Source organism: Vidua macroura, chromosome 8, assembly GCF_024509145.1.
Source record: "Vidua macroura isolate BioBank_ID:100142 chromosome 8, ASM2450914v1, whole genome shotgun sequence".
Lineage (NCBI taxonomy): Eukaryota > Metazoa > Chordata > Aves > Passeriformes > Viduidae > Vidua > Vidua macroura.
In genome coordinates, this window is record NC_071578.1 from 35085506 (window position 1) to 35102429 (window position 16924).

The 16924-nt window shown below is 48.2% G+C and overlaps 1 protein-coding gene across 1 annotated transcript in view; it reads right to left on the reverse strand.

Moving 5' to 3' along the window:
• Nucleotides 1-16677, reverse strand: part of LOC128810622 (hexokinase-1) — a 36937-nt gene extending 20260 nt beyond the window's left edge. Inside the window, exons 1-4 of the mRNA XM_053983640.1 lie at nucleotides 16547-16677; nucleotides 9923-10085; nucleotides 5060-5208; nucleotides 267-386 (exon numbers count right to left, since the gene is read on the reverse strand). Of these exons, the coding sequence (XP_053839615.1) occupies nucleotides 267-386; nucleotides 5060-5208; nucleotides 9923-10085; nucleotides 16547-16609 (495 nt within the window). The 5' untranslated portion in view covers nucleotides 16610-16677. The remainder of the gene's footprint in view (nucleotides 1-266; nucleotides 387-5059; nucleotides 5209-9922; nucleotides 10086-16546) is intronic.
• Nucleotides 16678-16924: the final 247 nt, after the last annotated feature.

Here is a 16924-nt window from a genome sequence, read left to right on the forward strand (position 1 = left end):
CTGCACAGGAGGCAGGGAAAACCACTGCCACGTTCAGAGGGTAAGCCATAACACTGAGGAGCTCAGCACAAAACATCAGCTGTCTCCTCCTCTTTCGTTACCCAGCTCTTTCAGGCAGAAACATAAACACAAACACGGTGTGACAAGTGAAATATAATACTCATTTATGCCCAAAATGAGACCTGTCTGGGACACTGCTTTCATGGCAGTGTTTCAATAACATGGCAGCTCTTCTGTGTACTAAGAAAATTGTGAAATCTTCTTACCTCATCTAGCTTGGATTGTCGGCAGGGGAAGGAAAATGTAAACCCGACTGGTAGTTTCTTGTCTTTGATTTGCTGTTTCTCCATGAAGTCTCCCAGGCATTCAGCAACATGATCAAAAAGCTGTAAGAAAAATATAAAATAACCATGATTAGAGATACAGCTTCAGGGAAAAAATGTTTCAAACTCCAAATGAAAACTGCTCTGAGTGAGGGGAAAGGGGAAAATAGCTCTCCAGATTTTAAAAGATGTATAAATGGCATAGCTATGAAAATACTCTCAAGCAGGATATATTAACACCTTAATAACTAACACATTATGAAATGCACTGTCATTTTACACACCTAATTCTGCAGGCATCTTTTACAACCATATAAAAACACTTCCTGAAACAAGAGGCTCGTGGCTCTCAAGCCTGCTGTAACCCTTCCACTTAACATTTGATGAGAACAAAAATGCTCTTTTAACCTTTCTATAACAGGAAAGAGCCAGTGAAAAGAACATTTGGGATGCAGTCCCACAGGAGGCTGAGCACTTTTAGAGTGATATAGAGAAGACAACTTCTGCTTCGCTCAAGCATTGCTGAGACCAGAGAACCCAGCACTTTGCAGGAGCCACCCAAAAGAACATCATCTCAAATCTCTTCCTAAAGCACACAACAAACAATCAAAAAGGAATTCATCTAAATATTTTCCACGTTTGCTGAAACAACCCAAAATGGGGATATTTTCTGCATTTTTTAAAGGTTGAGCTAGGCAGGCAGCCTGCACCAGGCTTGTGGGTACCAACTCCCACCCAGATGCCTCGATGGCACCTGGGATCATGGCACTACGTGTCCCTGTCAGCCAGGCCAGGAACCAGGGAGGCACAAAGGCCTCTCACACTGAGCCACTTGAAAAGCCCCTCAGGTAGACTGCAACACTCAAAGCTGAAATCAAGCAATTGAAGCAACAAAAACACAGGTTTGTATTTACCAGGACCAGAAAGCCAGACATGCCTTCAACTGACCCATACCACAGATGGATGGCAAGCTATTAACAAGTCCCTGCCTGCCCCAGGATGTAATTGTGCCTCACATTTTAACTCCCTGAAAAAAAAAAACCCAAAGAAAATAAAACAAATCCTATCTACAGCACTGGTGGGATGAGAGGAGGTAATCTGCCTAGAAGACTGGGGATAACTGGGAGGGAGTGCACAAAGACATCTGTTGGTTCCAATTAGCCCACACAGCTTTATTAAGAACAATTGAGAGTCTTGGAGAGACAGGAATGTACTACAGACAGACTGCAGCAATTACAAAGGATGAATAGGAATATTTTGTCCTTCAAAGCAGGTCAAGAAGCAGTGTGAGTAATGTTACAATTAAACTGAACACCTTAAACTCATGCCTTAAATGAGGTCAGATTTGATTAAGTACAGTGGTTTCCCAGGGAGAATGTTGCCATTCATTGCCCTGGGCAAATCAAAGACATTTTTTTGAGCCCACACACAGAAACAACATGGGAATGCAATGCACACTGCTGTGCTTCTGGAAGACAATTTTCAGCTGTCCAGATGAGGGACAGAGGAATTATGAAAATAACTACAGTTATGTAATAAAATATGGCAACTTCTCCAGGAGGAACACAGAAACAGCAGGAGTGGGTGTTTTGACTATGCTTTCCATCTGAAAGTATCTTGCTGAATACTCAATCCTACTAAACTTTCAGCTGCTTCCAGGATTATAAACAAAAACCAGGGGCCAACCTCAAACCCCTCGGGAGTTCAGAGAGCAGGAAGCAGAAATGTTGACTGCGTATGTTGTTACAAAAATCCCTCTCATGCAACAAACTACGAATGCACAGAGAAAAGACGGGATCTGCTTTGTAAGTCTAAATGCAAAAAATTCCTGGGCATTCCCAATAGACTCCAAAAGGTCCATGCACCAGCTGTGTTTGCCCACACAGGCCTGGCAGGACCTGCTGAAGCCCACCTATGTGAGTTAGCAGTACACTGGGAGGGCAGGCAAATGCAGTGAGCTCTCAGCCATAATGGGGACACTACAGGAGCTGTGTCTAGTCAGTAATGCACACTCTGGCTGTGCTACTGTTGTTCATAAACCACAGAGGGACAGCCTGGCTCACAAGCAGAAAAAAGACAGGCATTTATTAGTTTTGCTGCCACTGATGCTCGTAAATTTTTCCTAAGGACACTCAAGGCAGCGTCTGTGTGTGCCTGTGCCCATATTAACATCCAAACCTTACCAGTGCCAGATGACTCTGACTGGACAGTAGAGGCAACACTACAAAGATCCAGTAAAATTTCATTAAAGTAGGGAAGGTGCACTGAGGAAAAATCAAAATCTTCTTTTACTCACAGATTTGCAGTAGGGAACAGTGTGAGCCAAATATTTTAATCATATGTCAAAAAGATGGACAGAGAGAACGCCACAGCCAAGAGGAAAGGACCAGTCTGAGGCAATACAGCCTGAGACCCTGAGCAACAGATCAGGCTTAATTCCCCTGACCAAGAAGTTGCCTGCTCAAGCTGGGCTCCAAGAGGTCTCCACAATGATGCACTTGGCTGGCAGACAGGAGACTTGGACAAGCAACTGGAGATCCAAGCTCAGGCCCAAGCCCCTCAATGGGGTTGATTTAAGGAGCAAGGAAACCACAGTTTCAGATCCAGAGAACAGCCACAAATCCCTAAGTTACCTCCAGTGGTGGCAGAACACAAAAAGCAACACCAAAATCAAGTCTCAGGCACATTCCCATTCACTGAGCTGACACAGGAGACAGGATTCTTACAAATTTTAGACCTGCTATTGACTGCTGAAGTCAATCACAGTTTTGCCCTTGACTTCGATAGGGAACTGTCTCTGACTGGTAAAACTGTGAGCCCACGCCTGACAGATGGACAAAAATGGAAATTTGAATGCCATGAAGTAGAAAATATCAAAACCAACCATGTTAGTGAGATGTGAAGCCATAAATCACAATCTTTCAATAAGCTGATTATGCACTAAGCTTTAGGAGTGTAACTCAGCAAAGTTAATGACACAGCTTGCTGGAAATCATTAGGAGCCTACCCAACACAGGCACTTCAGTCCCAGTATTCCACAAATCTGGCTCGGACATGTCAGAAAACCTCAAGTGTAGACATCAGTCATAAGCACCAAATCATCAGCTGCCTGTCTGCCTCCTGGGCCTCCCCCATGCTTCCCTCTGAGGGCACACAGCAAGCACTGGATAATGTCATGGAACAACTTCAAATCCAAGTGCTATTCTGATAATGCTTCCAAGTTCTGCTCTCATTTTCCTGGTACTTCAATACTGTGCCCATGGGGTCAGTGGAAGCCTTGCTCGCCTTTCTTTCAGCTTAAAAGCCATGACAAAGCCTATCAGCCTGAGCTCCACACTGCTGCTTCCCAATAGCCAAATGGCCCTGGATACTGAAAAATTAAAACACAGATATGACAAAGACATGGAAAGAAAGCAGATGTCTCCCTTCCCAGCTTCCCCTTGCCACCCTTATCATGTCTCCATCTAGAATCCCCTAAAGCCAGCCTGCCTTGCCTCCCCAGGACAGACACTGAGGTGTGCAGACCGCCCTGCTGCCTGTCAGCCTCCAGCTCCTGACACCCATCCATGGACAAGCAACCCCTGCTGCCACCCTGCCTCCGAGCAGCCCACCCAACTTCCCTGCCTGCGCCAGCCACAGGCAGCTCAGCTCAGCTCCCCTCCAAAACCATTCTGTGGGAAAGCCACTGCATGACCTTTTGGCCCAAAAACAAAGCAATAAGGCTAGGAAAAGTCCTTACAAGAAGGTTATTTTACTGCTGTGGTTCAGATATCACAGCAGCGCTTTTATCAGTTCTACTGACAAGCCACGACTGCCATCTTACACTCACTGCTGCATGAGAACGAAAAGCACTTATTACATACAGACAATAAAGGTATTAAGGTGACTACAGAAAACATACGAAAGGTAGAAATGCTGTTCCCACAATTTTTCTTTTTCTCCTCTTTTGCTTATTCTTCTGAAACAAACTAAGTTTCCTGCAGGTCTCACACTCCTGAACAGCACCTCATTCTACCAAAAAGTGCAAAAATCTTGCTGTTTCCAACAATGAAAATTACTTGTTTTGCCTTATGCTGACATGGAGACAAATATGCCAGTGTAATCCACTTCCTGATCAAAAAAAAAAAAAAAAAATACTTTCAAAGAACTCAATTTGAAATCCAAGGGAATGGATACAAATATTTTCTACTCTTGGAACAGAGAAGACTAAAAGAAAAAAAAAAAAAAAAAACCTTTCAATTACTCAACAAAACTTAAGTGAAGCTGTGCCAAAACATTCTTCAGCTTCCCATATTTTTTTCAATGTACTTGCACTTTTCATGAATGCTGAGTTGCTCAGACTGCCAGCACAGAGATGTGGCTGTCATGGGGATTTCTACCCCTCATCTAACACTACAATTGCAGGGCTGGTCGTATTCGTTGCTTACAAAGACTACCTTGTTTTCCCGCTCTCCATTTGTACTAACGGAAAGTAAGTTCACTATAAAAGCCAGGATTTTTATTTCTAAGCCATTTTTTCCCCTATCTTATCCAGAAGTCTCCCACATGATGACAGCAGGTTTGCAGCACCCATGCATGCTCTGTTACACTGCTTATTCATTTTCAGTATGGACACTGAGGCGCAGTCTGCATGCCATAGGTACAACTGTTACAATGCTAAGCTCATTCTCGTGGGGGTTTTCTAAAAATCTAAGCAGCTAATCTTCAGAGAGATGTGCCAAGGAAGAGGTGCTTACCCGTGTTCCACTCCCATGCATGATGTCCTCTGGAGTATTGTAAATTTCACTTTCCATCTGCACCGTCTGCTTTTTTTCATGCGATACCTTTACCCGAAGAATTCGGAAGTAAGAACCACCAAGATCCAGTGCAATGAAATCTCCTTTCTCTATGTGGAAAACAAGACACAAGTGATTAAAAATCCATATACAATGATGGGATACATCAAGCTTGGTAAAGTGCAGCACTGAAGCAAATGTCCAGTCCCTACAGCAAGCAAGTGCCAGCTGCAGGGCGTCCACGTGAACCTGGTTCCATCGATCTGATTCCCTACAATTTAACAGCAAGTTGGTGCAATGGCCATGCCAACCACCATTGATACACAGGCAACTGCAATGAAGGTTTACCCAAAAAGAATTCAAAACAGTGGGCAGTCTGTATCCAGATCTCACGATGAAGCTGGAAGAGCAAAGATCTCAGGAGAAAGCCAAAAGAGATGTTGAACACAGAGACAGTAGAATGAAGGGATGCCACTGACAGGCAGCCTTTTGCTGTAAATAAATCTGTGTCATTTTAGCAAATAACAGTGGATGGTGGCTGCTCAAAAATCAACAAATTACACACAGATGTAATGAAAGGAGGAACCACCCCCCATCTCGTGTCCAGAAAGGCTGAGATTCACTGCAAACTGCAGACGGATAAGAGAAGTCAGAGAAAGGACAGCTTAAAAAACCAGCCCTGTACTGCTGCAGGAGTTACTCAGAAGTTGTGATGTCTTGCACAGAGCTCTTAATATCTGCCCAGGAGGAAAGAGTTGGGGTACCTCCATCTCCCTCTGTGCTGGACAGAGCTGAAGCCAATCCAGTACCCTCCAATCTGCAGAGACTGCAGGCACATGGCCTGCCTATCTGAGGAACGACACCTTTGGCACCCCTGGAGAGCAAGGTAAACATATTTACCTGACCTGCTCGTGCTATCTCATGCCCTACCAACGAGGGAGCAAAGACAGCAATTGCCAAAGTCTGCCAAAAGAGAACATTTAGGGAAGCAGTGTGCACAACTTTCTCACACAGGAGCGCGTGCCCAGGCTGCAGATAATCACCAGGGCTCTTTGCAAAGATTTGTGTCTGTGCACAGCACCCCGGGCTCACCGAGGCTGCTCAGAGGGCAGCAGAGCAAAGGCACCCAGTGTTTTCTCATCCTGCTTCCTTGTCAGCTGTGACTTTCAGAAGGCTGTTCCTAACAACACCATTTTTCCACTTCTGCCTAAATTCAAAGTGGAAAAACCTCTGGCAGCTGGGAAGATTGTTGTGACATGTTACCTCAAACACACTCAGCTCCAGAGTCTACTGACCCCAGACTGTCACAAAAATTCCAGGTATGCAATTTATCCATGAGGATTTCCAGAGCCATACTTGCCTCTGAGATTACTCTGTCCAATCTCATATCAAAACTACTAAAATCTGACCTAGTGAGCTGTTCCTCCTCATCACCCCATGCACCTCTGGGAGCCTCATCCCAGTCAGCAAAGCTGATGAACTGCACAAGGTGTCCCTCAGGACAGGATCTTTAACAGAAACAGACCAAGAGAGGCAAAAACACACTGCGAATGTCCCTTTGGTTTTCCAAGGTTGCAGTGTAATACAGAAACAAAACACTGTCATGTGAGAAACCACAAAGAACAATAAACTCCATACAGAAAAACATAGCAAAATTACAGTGGGAGCCCACAGCTTCTAATACACCTCCTAATTTTACTGCACTGCGATGCAACTTGTCCTCCTTGCTGCTCAAGACATGGGCAAACTGAGTTTGCCAAAGGACAGATCTTGCAGTGCTTCCCTACCTGTTTCTGAGCAGTGTGGCTTTTAAACCCTGCTTTGCACCAGTACAAATGTCATTTAAAACATGAGCATACTCAAACTGGAGATGCAGTTCCCTTTATTTGGCTCAGCATAAAAAATTCATAACCCACTTCACCGCAGCAAGTCTGGAAGTCAAACACTGACCACAAGTTTCTCATTAAGCCAAATACCCAAATAAGCTTTATCTTGTGGCTATCATCTGCTGAGTGCAAGCCATTACCTCCAAGAACTAATGGGAAAATCAACACTGGACCAGATGGCCCTTTTTCAAGCCTAAGTACATACCTCAAACAAACACTACATTTCTGAAATACCTTCCTTGTAAATAAATTAACAGGTATGGGTGTTTGATTTCCAGCACCATCAAGCTCATTGCAAGGTAAAAAATTATTAAGAATCATCCTTCACCCTTTAAAAGATCTCTGAACTAGAGTGCAAAGCTTTCTGCATGCAACTAGGGTTTTCTTTTAGTGTACTTGAGGAACTAAACCCAAATAGCAGCATTTAATCTGTGCTTTGTAACACCAAGGCGCAATCAAACCTGCTGTGAATTTATTTGGACTTTGAAAGCATTTTGAATTAGCTTGAGGTACCGTTCTGGGCACTAGGGACAGAAAAACCTCATGGCTTTTGTAAATTAAACAACTCTGAATGAAGGGGGGGAAAAAACTTGCTAACATCAACACCTCCAGAGTCTCTAGAATTATTGCTCACAAACTCCTTGTTGAAAAAGAACACAAGCACAGATCAGAAACTAAACAACAGTATTTTTCTGAATAGTCAGCTCCCATAATAATAATTGGACTCAGAGGAAAGAGCTTACAAGGCAGTAATTAGAGACAGGCCAGAGAAAAGGGCAGGCTTTCAGCCTCTGGCTTTTACAGAGGGACAGCTGAAGGCAGAATTTGCCATCTTTGGGCACATCAACACAGCCACATCTGTGAGGGCCCCCCAGAACCTTTTGGAGGAAGAGAGAAGGGGGCTCTGCACCTGTCCTGGCTGCACCCGTGCCATGGCTGTGCCAGACGTGACAGGCACACACAGGTGAGTCAGGGAAAGAAATGCCACAACACCCCCTCACAGCAAACATTGCTCATACCTGGGCTCAGAACATGCCCTTCCAGGGAGAGAATGGCATGGCTCTGCCTGCTTTTCTGACACCTATCCAAAGGGGCTCCAGCCACCTGCACACGCAGATCACCACTGAGTTCTACAGAACTTGTCGGGGGCGAAGCACTGCCTTGCTCTAACCCGTGCTGCAAAGCACTGCCAGCACTGTGGCCAGCCTGGAGAGGCTGGCAGGAGCCAGGCGGGCACAGGAGCAGGAACTGAGCACCCTGTGCACAATACACCAGGTTCTTTTTTAGGCAGGTGTGTAATCTGAAATTAATGCCTTGACACACAGACACGCCTACGCACAACCAGGGCTGCTCACTGCTCTGGCTCCTCCTCGGTCCCAGCAGTGCTCAGCAACCTCTCACACCTCTCCTGGCCATGTGCAGATCCCCTTTTTCCTGGGCCATCTCTAAGCCTTCCCAGATTGTACGATGGAATAATTTTCAAAATTATTTGACTCGCTGCAAGCAGCTCAGATTTGACACCGTGCCGTGCCTGACGAAGCAGGGAACTGGGGACAAGTCACTACTCTAATGAACTCAAAACAAACATCAATGAAAAAACAGGGGTTTTGGAGCCAGTAAAAATGCTGGGATTCCACACAAAAGCCCTCAAGTCACCTCACGTGCAAACCCTTATTTCAACTTCTGCCTGTGACCCAGCTGTGTGTGGCAGCTTCTACCTTTCTCAATAGGCTGCAAATTTCAACACAACAATTCAACGTAACAGCCAGCAACAATAAATTAAGGGAAACACCGGATTCAAATACATTCTCCCTTTGGTTTTCTTCAGACAGCAAATCACATCTCAACTAAAAGCTTGAGATGGCAGAAAGCAACAGCAAAGGAAAGCTACCAAAGAATTCCACCTGCCAGACAGCAACACCAATGTACACAAAGCACCTGGCCTCATGTTCTTCCACCAATAAATTCTCAATTTTAACTCAAAACCAAAAAAAAAAAAAAAAAATCCTCAAAACTGGTAATAACTCTGTTATGCAGTCCGTGCAATTTCTGCACACAGGTAGGCACCAAACTAGTTAATTTGTGGTAGGCACCACACTAGTTAAACAGCTCATGCTGCATGAGAGGGAAACCCAGTGTTACTACTAAATAATAAACACTATTATATACTGTTTATAAATACATTTAGATACTCTATATTTGGTATTTTTTTTACAAGCACATAGTAATTTTTAAGTAACATGTAACAGAGGCAATCTTGGTCTCAATTACCAACAAAACACCTTTTTGGTGTCTGATAGCAGTTTGTGCCACTTTTATCTGGTACAGTAGGCATGGGAAAAACGAGTCCTGCATCTAGATGGAAAAAGCTTAGCACACCAGAGCAGCAGCTTTGGAGCCATGTGCTACATCCTCCTCGAGTTCTGTGAGTTTTCCACCAAGACAGTCTGGAAGAGGAAGCTACAAAATGCAAAATGAATGCCAGGAAACTCAAATTCAGCCTGTAATGGTTCACACTTCCACTGGGGAAAACGTAAGGAGAAGAGATGCTAAAGGAAACAGTACGTTACTAAAAGCCACTGTATTTAGGACTGCACATCATGCGAGTGTGAACTGCATGAATCAAAAATCATTCTATGTGAAGTACTGATTGTTGGCAGACCTCTGAGACAGGTCTCAGAGTAAATGTACTGAGTGATAATGAAGTGACTGCTAGGAAGGGCCCTTCCACTGGCATCAAAATGGCTTTGACAAAGGAATCACAAAATCTTCCAGCATCTGCGGGAACAGACCTGCACACGGAGGGGAGGCTGTCTTTGAAATGTTGTCTGGGCTTGCCAGGAAGTAAATCCCTCTTGTTCTTGGTAGGACATTGTGCATTTCCAACAGGCTTCCACCAAGCACACCATCCTTACTGTGGAAAACAAGCCCTGCTTACCTGAACCGTCAGGAATGGACCTCACAAAGGTGGGAAGCATCTTCACTGCGGCCGTTGGGTTGAAATCCCTGGAGAGGCCGTTCTTCATCTCCCTCCTGAAGCGAGCCATGACGTCCAGCAGCGTTTCGTCGGAGAGCCGCATGGCGTAGAGGTACTTGTCAATCTGGGGGAGACACACAGCACCCCAGCGTGAAGGGCTGTCCTCTCTTTCGCTGCAAGGAGAAGTGTGCAGCCCCAGCATGGCCCCTGGGCTCTGGCCAAGCTGACGACACAGCCACACGCTCCATGCCTCATCTTCTGTCTCAAAATCATGGAGAGCGCACAAGTCTAAGGCCTCCGGAGGTGAGCTCCATGCTACTGTCTTCCCACAGCACAACGCAGTCCCACATCACTTCACCTCCTCACTTCCACACAAAACCATCTGCCCACAGCCTCAGACCACCACCTCCAGCCCTTGCCCCACTTCTCAGCTCTCCCGACTGTCCATGAGCTAAACAGTTGGAGCTAAAAATCCCTCTTTGGCACCTTGTCCCAGCAGGGGAGATGTGGGTGTCAGGAGTGCTTTGTGTTTAAAGCCTTACATTGGGAAGGACTTGCCACAGTAGTTTTGGGGCTACATCACAGGCTGAAAAATTATTTTTGTGTAGCAGACCACTCTCCCTATCCCACTCCAAAGCTATAACAACCAGAGGGTCTGGAAAGACAGAACTTAACTGTGAGCAGATGGCACCTTCCTTCTCAAGACAAAACATCAAATTAAAAGTTCTTGATTTCTCCCTTGAGCTTGCTTTACCTCCTTGGAAAAAGGAGGCAGTTCTAGTTTTCCAACAAAATTGCTTTCCATAATATTACAACCACCTTCACTGTCAGGAAGACTGAGAGATGCTTTGATGCCTGAAAAACACAACATGGCCTTGAGGGGTTCTTGCCAGACACACCTCCCACCCCTTTTACCTCAGCTGCCAGTCTATTCTTGCCTTGTTTCTTTACCTGCCTTGGAAGTTTGGTTCTCCAAAAGGCTCAGATCGAAGCCACACCTTTGGGATCACTTTTGCTTGCAGCTTAGCAAGACAAAAAATAAAGCCCTGCCCATGTTTTCTGTCCTCAGCAAAACTGGAAAAGCCACCTCATTTTATACCCCAGGCCAGCTCTGTGCCAAGGCTCCCTGTGTCTCCTTGGCTGCTCTGGAAGCCTTGAGAGCAGCTCATCTCCAAGCTGGCATTTATGTCTTACAAGACCAAGGCCAAAAAAAACCACCTTGTGTGGAACCTATGCACACAAGTGCTCCATATAACCGGTGACTTTGAGACAGGAAGCGATGAATAATGCCCTTCACAAAGGAAATGCAATCAAAATCTCATTAAACCCTAAACTGACCATAAAACCAGTACCAATCTAATTGCTCATACAGAAAGTACTCCTGCCCACCCTACTCAAGGTCTCCTCAAAGACAATATCTCCCTGAGCCAGACACCCTCCTGCCATGACCCAGCACTTATTCACACAGACAGGCAGAATGCATGGAGAGTGCTGCCGGGCACAGTATCCAGCCCGATCCCCAGCCACAGGGCTGGGGGCCAGGCAAGCCTGGACCACAGGGGACACAGCCAGAGGCTGCACAAGCTGTGAACTTTTCAATGTCGTTGCTTGCAGAGGAACAATGCCATGATTGATAACACCACGATGAAATGAGACCGTGCATTTTCCCCGCGAACCGGTGACGTGACGGTGCAGGCGTACAGCTGAAGGGTAGAAGAGCTGAGCTCAGGTTCTCTGCAACACAGGCCAAATGCAAGACCCCAGGGCAGCGTCCCCACATCCCTGCTGTGTCCTGTGCCGCCCCCACGGGCCGACAGCCCCTTCACAGCAACGACCACAGCCAGTCACTGGTATCATTTCACTCCAAGAATAAAATCCTGGATGGGATGTGCCCTCTCTGCAGCCCCAAACGCCGTCGGGATGGATGCAGAGGTTGGAGTCTGGCTAAGCAAGAAGGTCTTTCCTTCACGGCAAACCCTGCCATGGTTTTTTTTTTAGCAGAGTGTGTAAAGCCATGATGTCAGAGCATGAGGATACTCCCTCTAAAAGGAGGGGGGGAACCAACCTCTTTTTCAGGCTGAGCTTTCAGCAGCCCACGCTGCCGCCCAGAGGGACGATTCCCCAGATCTCCCAGTGAAAGCTACAGTAAACACCACTCACAGTCAGACCTCACCGTGCAGTTCATACACCCCTCTACAAAGCCCCACTGCTGCATCCTCCTCCCAAAAGCAGGGCGGAAGGATTCCCGCTCACCGAAAGCCCTGTTGTGAGCGCAGGTTGTGGCGTTTGCACAGTCAGGACTGACGAGCCCATTCTCCCCACCTCTGCCCCTGTGCTGCCCTCAGCAGCGAGGGAAAACGGGAGGGAGGGCTCTTTCTGCTGCCCTGAAAGGCCAATGAGCGCTGCCAGCGCCCTTACATAATTGGGCTGGACGCTCCTGCACGCAGGGAGCACCGCTTTTCATGGCACCCAGGCCATCCATCGCCACCGCCGAGATACCCGGGGCGGGGACACTGAGCCTCTGCTTGAAAAAAGTCACTCCTACGTGTCACAGCTTCCAAAACCACGAAAAACTAAAAAAAAAAAAAAAAAAGGAAGAAAAAGAAACAGCCAGGGTTTTTTTTTTTTTCTCCCTGGCGGGAAGAGGGTTAGTCATTCCAGCAGTGTGGCAGCAAGGGAATAAGTGCAGCCCTCCAAGGGAAAACTCCCAGCAGATAGCCATAAATAACTTGAGGCGGGGGGAGCTGGAGGCCAGATTATGGGATGGAGGTTTAATAACTCCCTGCTCTGCCGGCAATAAAAGCCGATCACAAAGCAAATCTCAGCCGTGTGCACGGGGAAGCTGTGGAAAGGCTGCCCAGGACAGACAGGAGCAGACCCACGGCACCACTGAGGCTCCCATGGGAGCCTTCCCAGGGGACGGCAGAGGGCAGGAACAATTTGAGACAGACAAGGAGCAGAAAACACTCCTTTATTTAGCTGCCACCTCAGAGTCACCCTCCGAGGAAGGGCATCTCCCCAGACTGCCGCTATGCGAGTCCTCCAAAAGCTCAATCACTTTTTTTTCTCTTTTTCTCAAAAGAGACCAAAACAAACCAGAGACAGAATCTGTGAGCAATTTTTTAAAAATAGGATGTCATTGTCTGAACCACATTCACGTAATTTTTCCCGGTCACATAGGAAAGACGCAGTTTGTACTTGGAGGAAAAGAAGTTTCTGAAAATCCAGCCACTGCAGGAGTTGTGAATAATTATAAATGAAACAGGCAGCACTAAAGGCTTAAACCTAAGGGCCATTCCTTAAACACATACCTTCATCCCCGGACACTGACAGCAGTCAGTGGTATCCAAGAAGAGAGCACTCCCAGAACAATTCCAGAAATCATTAGCACCTATTTTACTGACACAGACTTCATGCCAAAACCCTTCACCATGAAAACATTTTTCTGAGGAGCTAATCATACTCCTTTCAGCATGAGGAAGATTCATCAGGAGTCAAAGCAGGTTAAAACAAGTAGTTTAGACATTTTGAAATTGTTTGTGCTTACTTATGATTTATCAGATCAGTTCCTAAAAAGCCTTTATAGGGGTGGGTCACCAATACAGGGCTCTTCTGGATACTAGTTGTTACATTTTATACGCCGTTCCATCATAAGTTTTTTTCAAGCTTAAACATCTACATGTCACTCCTGGATCGCAAGATCTTTTTCTTCACTCAGGTAAGACAACAAAAACATATTGTTCCCCTGGCAGACAGAAACCAGGCAACACCTAGAGGCTCCCTTTGCCGGGGCCAGCTATGGCAGGTACAAACCTGTTGGGAACAAAAGGCAGTTTTACAAAGCTCTGGGGCCAGGGGCACAGCTGCCAGGCAGGCTCTGTGACTCCCTTATCCCCCAGGATGGGAGTCATCTCTTGAGAGAAATCGGGGCCACAGCTGAGTTTGGGCCAAGTCCCCTGTCTGAGCGAGGATGCTGAGCTCCTGCTGCTGTCCCCGGAATGTCACAAACGTTCAGGGAACAGATGTCTGCAAAAACATCTGGATGATTTAAGCTGCTTGGACCACATGTATTCACACAGTACAGGGCATCACACACTGCCAGCTTGCTGCTGCACACTAAGGTGACATGGATGTGCCATTACAAGTGGTTTCACTGGAAAATGCTCCCTTGCAGGGGCCACAGCGTTCACGCCATGAACAACCCCTTCCTCCAACTCTACACCTCCACCCTGCCAGGACTCATCTAGAAAAACATTCCAAAAATGACACATTTTTTTAAAAGCCACACTGAAACTTAAGGGGGTACACACAAACCAAGCAGAACCAGCACAGAAGCACTGGTTCTTAGGTGCAGGTTATCCCTTTCAGGGCCGGAAACCACCAGCCCCATCCGCGCCCCTCCACAGGCTTCCCACAGAAGAAAGGCAGCTGCAGAGCATCACCGAGATGGGAATTTAAAAAAAGAAGGAAAAGAAGGCCACAAGAGAAGAAGAACGTTCAGCTGTGGCTCGTCCATACTTTTAACCCGTTCACAGCCCTCCTGTGACCCACAGCAGCATCCTGAAGGTGACCGGCCAGCTGTGCCACCACACGCTGAGCCCACGGCTGTGACGGACCAGCGAGGCAGAGGAGCAGCTACGGCATCCAGGAGCCCCACGGGGCAGCACGGAGAGCAGGGACAACGCCTCGGTTGGCAGCCCTCAGCCACAGGCACGTACCAGCAGAAAGTGCTGCTCCCCCGGAAGCGGGGAGGAGAGGGAGGGACCTGAAACGAAGCCGAGCAGGCACGTATCCCTAGGAGCGGCACACTGATGGAGCACAAACCGGGATACTGATGGAGCACAGACCTCACGAGCAGCACGCCGAGATGGAGCAAGAGCACCTTGGCCCCACGGGGAAGCAGGGAATGGAGCCCACCAGCTCGCAGCAGCTGCGGGGCAGCAGAGCCTCTGGCTGCCACAGACATCCTCCCTACAGGACAGCCACAACTGAGGAGGCTCGATATCCGTTGCAAAAGGACACAAACAGGAACAAGATGTCTTGCACCCTCTAAAAACAGTAGCCTGCTTTTTTGACTTTTCAAATGGGTTTTATTTTTTTCTTCCCTTTTCCAGACAAAACCAGCTTGATCCATAAGAATGCTTTACACCTCCTTGGCCAAATGGTTTCCCATACTGTCAGACAATAGCAGCCCCACGGTGCCAAACCAGCCCGCAGTAAATAACCCCCAGAGCACCGCAGCGTTTCCCTGTGCCTGCATCTCCCCCTGTGCTCTCCCCACCGCCTTTCTGCCGCCCCTCGGCCACCACACACACTCGTGCTTATCTCGGCCTTCTAAATATAACACACACAGCGAGACAGAGAAGGCCCTAGCCAGGCATGCACGCCCGGCACCAGCAGCAGCACTCACAAATCCTGCAGGAAAAGGAGCACAGTGGGCCTGGGCAACAGGAGAGGCACGGACGCGGGGCCAGGAGGTGCAGGACGCTGCAGGCTGAGCGCAGCCTTGGCTCCTCGCGAGAGCCGCTGGGCGGAAAAGCAAAAGACCCAAAGCACGGAAGGAGACGTGGAAACCATGGGAAGCTGCGTCGGGATTTCTCCGAGGGAGGAGTGGGCACGGCTGAGCGTGTCTCGAGTGGGTCAGGGTGGGTCACCCACACACTGGAGCTGAGGTCTGCCCAGGCACAGCCAGAAGCCCAAAGGGATGAGGTGCTCTCCTCCTGCTGGGGAGATTCTCAAGCCCCAACAACACTAAAAATCAGTACTACTAATGCTGTCACTGAGGCTTTCCTGAAATATTTTAGGGATGCCTTCAGCCACACGCCCAGGTGGCTCACACAGCACCACCTGAGGAGGTGGCAGAGGGGAAGCCTCTCTTTCCTGACGTCAGCCCGACTCACCGACATTTGCAATTATTTTCCCAATTCGTGTCCCCACATCCTAGCCCCAGGCTCCCCGCTCCCCACAGCTCTGCAATGTGCTCAGCCAGGACCTAACTGCCATGTTTTTATTTATCCTGTGCTCCGCACCCTTTTCCTTGTGGCAGTGCTCGATCCCAGGGCTGTGCCAACCACACAGCAGCAACCACCTAATGCTGGAGGAAAAGAAGCCTATAGAAATGCTTCTTTTTAAGCACAACTGACAACCATTTCCTGTAAATTCCGATCCTGCAGCGGCACATAATTCAAAAACTACCTGCTCCTCGCCTGCTGGAGTGGGGATGCTTCCAGGCATCCTTGGAAAGAAGGGGAAATCCCCTTTCCCCCCTTTCCGGGGATGCTGGTGCCTACGAAAACCAGGAAAAGCCATCACCCCACCCTTCACTGCCAAAGCCCCCCAGGTCCAGCCTGACCGGCCGCTGTGCATCCATCACCCACTCCCTACTCCCATCTCCACCGGCGATGCTCTGGAGGGTTTAAACCCGGGGTTATCCCTCCTTTCTCCCGCAGCTGGGCGGCTCTGGGGACAAAGCAACGAAACCAACGTGCGGAGAAAAAAAAAAATCTAAAATATTTTTTACAACAATTAAAAAAAAAAACCACCAAGCGGTGTGGGCGGCCCTCGGCCGGGGGATGTCCATCTGACCTTTTTGACCTGGTCCTCCTTCAGCTCCGTGAAGTAGTAGGCCAGGAGCTGGGCGGCGATCATCCTGCCGGCTGCAGCGGCGGCTCCGCGCACGCAGCGATGCGGGGCCCGGGGATGGCCGCGCCGCGCCGAGCCGAGCCGAGCCGAGCCGAGCGCCGCCCCTTCCTCCTCCTCCTCCTCCTCCAGCCCGGCCCCGCCCGGGTGCGCGGCGGCTCGGCGCTGTGCCGGCCTGGAGGAGGAGGAGGACGAGGAGGAGGAGGAGGGCAGCGCCCCACTGTCACCCACAGGAGCTCCACAGCAGCCATGGAGATGGGCTGCTGAGGGCATCCCTGAGGGGAAAAAAAAAAAAGTAAAAAAGGAAAAAAGAAACAAAAAACC